The 6801-nt window shown below is 33.7% G+C and overlaps 1 protein-coding gene across 2 annotated transcripts in view; it reads left to right on the forward strand.

Annotated features, from left to right (window-relative positions):
- Positions 1-6801, forward strand: part of LOC110039175 (small G protein signaling modulator 1-like) — a 33177-nt gene that overhangs the window by 20538 nt on the left and 5838 nt on the right. For both annotated transcript variants that reach the window (XM_020744151.1, XM_020744152.1), the window contains exons 9-11: positions 4603-4989; positions 5532-5615; positions 5966-6193. In XM_020744151.1, the coding sequence (XP_020599810.1) occupies positions 4603-4989; positions 5532-5615; positions 5966-6007 (513 nt within the window). In that variant the 3' untranslated portion in view covers positions 6008-6193. The remainder of the gene's footprint in view (positions 1-4602; positions 4990-5531; positions 5616-5965; positions 6194-6801) is intronic.

Raw genomic sequence — 6801 nt, forward strand, 5'->3', positions numbered from 1 at the left:
TCTAGGTCATTTTCTGCCTTTTAGTATGCTTGCTCAATACACCTAAATAGATAATTTTACTATTTTTATCTTTAATACTTTAAGCGATCTGTTGATCCGTTCTAGTAAGAGATTAATTAGATTGCCTATGAGTACAAGTTGGTATTAAATCACAACAAATTTGAAGAGGCTGTGTTCTTTAAATTTAAACACTCTGATTCTCCAAAAAATGTCTACAATGGCAATTCCAAATTACATTTGTTAAAGATTTAAGAGGATGCCATCAGGAGTTTGTAGGCATGATGGGATCATCAATCAAACCTCAATTGAGGGAGACTAACGCCCTCGGGGATTAACCATCATATCTAATATGAGATCCTAGCTGGATAAGGATGAATTTTATTATTTTTTATTTTTTTAGATTTATTGTATTTGAATTTAAATTTAGACGGTTAATTCATACATGAATTAATGTTTAGTTTGAATTTTTCTTGGTTGTTATTTGTATATTTGTAGGCCTTGTCTTTGTATGAGTACTATTCTATCTCTGTGAATTTGCATGTAAATAGGTTTAATTTACTTCAAAAATTCAATTGAAAATCTTAACTCATAAAAATCATTCCTTCTTTCTCTGTAATAACATGGAAATCATAATTCTCCTAAAAATCATTCCCTGCTTCTCTCCCTCCTGGTTTTTTACTTATGTGGCTCAAAGCTGCGGAGGCTTTTCTCAGGTATGTGGAGCTGATACCGGAGTTAACCCAAGCTGCAACTTGAAAAAAAATAATATTATTAAAAACAAATAGGTGATTACAACCAACACACTTGAAAGGGAAAATACAACAACAGACACAAACAAACACAACTAGAGTGTACTTTTTTCGGTGGACAGGAAGACGGGATGATTCTATCGCCAAGATAATCAGACGTGGAGAGTATCCCTAGTGGACGGCTTAGCTCGTGACATACATCGTTCGCATTTTAAAAATAATATTATTATATTATTAATTATTGTTTTAATAGTCTTTTGTTTTAATAGTCTTTTTCTTTTCTTAATTTTAGTAATCATGGTACTTTTTGTTAAGTGAGGTGTATATCTTATTTTTTGTATTCTTCTGCACTGAATTTTTTGTTTCTAAAATATAAAATAGATTAGCGTCATAGTTGTGGTGCAAACAACATTATTATACAGAGGCAGAATGATCGTTTGTCTAAAAACAACTACAACATAAGTGTTTCAAACTGCAAAAAATAAATAAACAACCAGCTTATCCGCAATAACTTTGTCAGCTTATCCGCAGCAACTTCCTGTGATAGCTGCTGCACAACAGCTTATTATTAAGCTGTAACTGCCCTAAACAGTTCTGAAATCTCACCCATTTTAGTTTTGTCCTACTTTGGGAGCTACCAGAAGTTAAGTATGAGATAATTTTTAAAAGCAATAATTATGGCTTTTAAATGCAAAAAAAAAATGAACTGTACAGGTGCTAAGCATCCAAATTATGTTCATTGAAAATAATTAAATTCTTCGTTTAATAATAATTTAATTAATCAGATTATTTAGTCCTATGAGGCGCTCGAGTTAAATTCGAGTTGAACACGAGCTTTCAAACAAATGAGTTTGAATTGAGCTAAATAAAAATAGGTTATTTATGAGTCACTTTGAACATGAGCCGAACAATAACAAATAAAAAACTGAACAAGCCGAACACAAATAAGCCTTCGGCTCGTGTACACCCTTCCATAGCACACAATTCTTATGGTTTTTTACATATCTCACACCTTTCATATTCTCACACACAGCACTCAAATGTTTAATCTCACATAATAAATTACACTATTGCCACCTTTTAAATACGAAATACACATTTTTATCTTAGATTTAAAAAACCAAGGTGCTTTGCATATAAAAATTTGGAAGTTAAGGTAATAGATATGTAAATACATAAGAATTGTGTGCTACTTATGTAAATTTTCCTATTAATAAATTTGCACTGTATTTTCTATCATATTAAACATTTAAGTATTGTATTGAAGCAACAAAAAGGATGACATCATAACATATAATGATTTTTCGACAATTATACAAATGCTCACCAGTGGCTGAACAAGATCGACTCATAAGCTGTTAACTTGTATATTTTTGAGGCATAGTATACATCCTGATGAAATTTACACTTGAATTTCCATAATTTTGATTTATGTTCACATATCAACATAAAAAATAAAAGAAAAAGAAGGAAAGCTTAAGTTTAGAAAGAGCATAATGGGGTTGCGAGAGATTATGGTGTTGCAGAAAGGAAGAGTTTTTCGAGCCATGAAAGGAGAGGAGAGAAGCTCACGGATGGTATCAATGGTCACACATGGAAGGAGAGGGGAGAAGCTCATGGATGATATCAATGGTCATATGTGGGAGAATGTTATAGCGATCATGGGGCATGCAGTCAGAACTTAGGCATGGGAGGAGAAGCCGTTGGTTGTTTGACAAGCTCGTGAGTTTTCATTGATGGTCATAGGGAGTTCAAAGAGGATGAATGAATGGGGGAGTTAGGGATTTAGGACATGAAAACATGGTAATGAAAAGAATAAGGGGACATAGGGATTTAAGAAGAAAAAAACAAGGGAATTAGAAGAAGTGGCACTCAATTTAGTTTTATCTTTAATTTTTTTTTTTGAATATTTTTGCAACAACAGAACTGATTACAAATGTCGTTGCAAATACCAGTCACATAATTATAGTATTCTTGTAGTGACAGAAAACTCAATTGGATCAACTAATTAAATTAAACATAAAATATGAACAAAATATTTATTTTTAGTTATTATATAAAATATACACGCCTTCAAATCATTCATTCACTTACCATATATGAATTCAAGCTATATCAATATTGCCTATCATTAACATTTTATTTAGTGATGGATGTGACATGGAGCATCTGTTCTGCGACTGCAGAATCACAAAATTTGCGGAATGCAGGATCGCAGGAACCGCAATTCAACTACCGTGCAGTCGACAGAGCACCCGAAATTTCCCATTTAAGCTTTTTATTTTTTCCTTTCAATTTATTTCCTATTTATTTATTTTTTGTTTTTCTTATTTGAAATAGGGTTTTTACTTGAGGTGCTATATGTATTTGTTATATTCTGGTTTAGGACTTTTGGCTTGGCTTGTGTATTTTGGAGATTTTTGTCATGGTTTTCTCTATTAGAGGGCTGTATTTTGGATTTTCTTTTCGATGGTGTTCTAGTAGTTGGATAGAATCAATGTGATGATGTCTCCCGGGTGTTCGGAGGTCTGTTTGGTTGTCCACCATGCCATAAATTGTTGTTCACAGCAGGAAACCCACTGTTTTCTGTTCTGGCTTACTATCTAGCCCTCGTACCTCGCTGATTCATTGTTTGGCTGCTGTTCGCCGTTGAACTCGCCACACATGCTGTTCCACTGTATATTTGGCTTTCTATCGCCTTCCCAGTGCTACTACCTGCTATTTACAACGGGAAACCAGCCCTTTTCTGCTTCCCGGTTTGATGCCTGTCGCCATTCACACTGGTTTTCACCCACCCTCCACCCTCTTTACTCACGTAATCAATCCCTCAATTTTCCAACCCTTTTTGTGCATTATCACACCGTCTAGAAACCTTAGAACAGTATTAGGGCGGCATTATATTATTGAATGTTCAGTGCTAAGCATAGCCTCTCATGGGTCCCACTTGATCACATACCTGATCCAAATTTATTCATATTAGAAATATTCTTCAAAACGAATCAATTTTTAATGTCAATTATTGTTTGTTTAAACCAGACTTGGGCACATTGCTCTCTTTTTCCAGCAGAGTATGCGTCTGAGACCAATAAGCTGCTGTTAAAGCAACAAAGAATGACGAGGTTAAAATAGGGGGTGCAGAGGACTATACATTTTAAGGGATGTGATTTTTGTTTATTTTTTAGTTGTTTTTAGCCTTCATCAGGTTGTAGATAAAATATATAAATCATGGTAATTAGGGTGGTAATTTGGAAGGGATTATTTGAATTTGTTGGTATCAAGATAAATAGTGATCTAGAGCTGACTGTTAAAATAGATTGTTTCACGTGCACGTGAACTAAAACAGTTCTTAAACCATATTTGTTGTCTCCGAAGTACTATAGAACCATGCCTAGCTACTGATGAAGGTTCATGGTCTTTCTATCTATGACTCTTGGATCATTTTTACTATTTATAATTATCATTTAATACGTCTAAGATGCTTGTTAACTAGACAATTGACTCAAGGCAAAATTACAAAAGGACGATTGAGTTTCTGACATTATATATATATATCATGCAGTAAAGAGTCAAAAATAGTCCTGCCTATTTTTATTGGGCCATTTAGTCCAAGAATTTATAAAAATGCTAAAATAGTCTCTAGACTCTTTTAATGGGGGTTAAAATAGTCTTCACTAGGGACTATTTAAACCCATATTAAAAATGCATTGAGACTAAATTGATATTTTTATAAACTTTGGGATTAAAATGGCCTAGACCCCCTACAAGAAGTCGGGAATTTTGACATTTTTATCATCTAGGTGCTGCTCTTTTTAATCCCTGCTGTTATTAACCTCCGCTTTTGCCATGTCTACAGATGATGTGGGCTGCTGATTTTGATGAAGCCATTTTGCATAGGTTAGAAGAAAAGTGCTTAGAACCTTTGCTAGTACGTGTTTCTTGCTCAGAGAACGGAGAAGAAAATGCTCATAATGGTAAAAGAAAATTTAAACGATTGCATTCTCGTTTTAGACATGAAACATGGGAATCTGATAGCAACGAACTGAGATCCTCGTTGAGCCATCCCTTTTGTGGCCTCACCAAAGCTAATTTCTGGGCAAGGCATGATCAACTTCAAGCTTGTGATGGTGAACCAATAGGAAATGAGGATGATGAACTGTCTGTCTTCTGTGTAGCTGCCATTCTTATTATTAATCGCCAAAAGATTTTGAGAGAAACTCATTCAATTGATGATGTTATCAAGGCATGCTCCTTTTGCTTTTAAATTATTTCATTCTGTTGTTTTACCTCATCAAGGGTTCATTACTCAGTTTCTTCGCCATTTTGTTTTTCAGATTGACTATAATTTTCTTATGGCCTTTCAAAAATTTTAATAATGAGAATCATTTATCTTACAATCAATATTGTTATGCCGGTATAAGGAAGTTGTATCTTTCAAAAAATGAAAAAAATGTACATTATTCACACCAATTTAAAAAAAATATGTATGTATTTACCATGATAGTTCTACAGTTACTATCAAAAACAGTTGCAGCCGGCCGACTAGCCTGATTTGGTATGGTTGGGCTAGGCAAGTTCCTGAGTCTTCGATTAGGCGACAGGCTACATACAGTTTAATTATTTTTCCAGACTTTTATCTGCATTGTTCGGTGGTTTATCCTTTTCAAAATAACCCTGTCAAACAATATCACTTATAATTGTCGTCCGATTCCTTTTCTGGAAATATTTCATAGCTAATGTAATTTTGGATTTTGATATTTCTATAGTTTTTTTATTTCCTTGCAGATGTTCAATGATAATGTGTTGAAAATAAATGTTAAAAGGTGCATTCGTATGGCAATCAAGCTACGAAAGAAGTATTTTAACAAGGTAAAGTTCCTTGATTCTTAACTCTATTATTTCTTATGATTTATTTTTGGGGCTTACATATGTAGCGCAGAATTCTTATTTATTTACATATCTCACACGAAAACTTTGATGTTTATACACAGCACTCAACTCTTCAACTTCATATCACAAGTAACAACAATATCGCTTTATAATTTCATGCATAGGCTTAAAGCACCAAAGTTCTATGTATGTAAATTTGAAAGTTTAATTGTGAGATATATATATATATATATATAAACCAATAAGAATTGTGTGCTATTACTTTCCCTTTATTTTTCTGTAAGCTGTTAGCATAATCATCTTTCCTTCGCTGTCAATGTTTGAGACAGTTATACAAACAAATGAGCGCATCAAATTTTGAGCTACAATGAGACCAGGGCTTCTTTAATTATTGGCTGTCAAGAGGAACGCTTTACTTTCCTAATTATTGGATTGGGAAGTGCCATCTAATTGCTCTAGGGTTGGCCATGCAATTTCTTATTATTTGTACTGGGAACTGATAATGAAGCATGTCGCCTCTCACTCCAGTGCTGTTTACTCACTCCACTCGTGGCAAGGTATGGTTGTCTTATTATCCATTTTGTTCACGAGGACAGCTTTAAAATGGTTCGCTACCATTTTTTTTATAGGGCCACTTCAGTCCCAAAGTTTATAAAAATATCAGTTGTCCCTGAATTTTTTAATATGGGTTTAAATGGTCTCTTGTGAAGACTATTTTAGCATTCGTTAAAGAGTGTAGGGATTAATTTTGCAATTTTATAAATTCCGGGTTAAATCATCATATGCAAATATTCAGGGGACTATTTTGAAACTTTCTCGTTTTTCCCTACGTATCGTTCTTATTTTACTGGATGGCATTTATCTTAATGAATTTCAGAAATTAAGATTATGTTTAAGAAGTATATGCTATCTGAAATTCTTCTTTATGCTCTATAATTTTTGGACCACATCGTAAACATTCTAAAATTTGATACTGACTTTTTAGTTGTTTGGTAATGTTGTAAATTGAGTTCAGCGTGCTCAAGATCTTGTAATTTTTTACTGTTTTTGGCTCGTTAGGTTTTAGAGCCGGACAAGATCTGCCCACAAAACTAGTCTGCTTTAGAGGCATAAATTATAGTATATGCACATTACACACACACACACACACACACACACACACACA

This window comes from Phalaenopsis equestris, unplaced genomic scaffold (assembly GCF_001263595.1).
Source record: "Phalaenopsis equestris unplaced genomic scaffold, ASM126359v1 Scaffold235610, whole genome shotgun sequence".
NCBI lineage: Eukaryota > Viridiplantae > Streptophyta > Magnoliopsida > Asparagales > Orchidaceae > Phalaenopsis > Phalaenopsis equestris.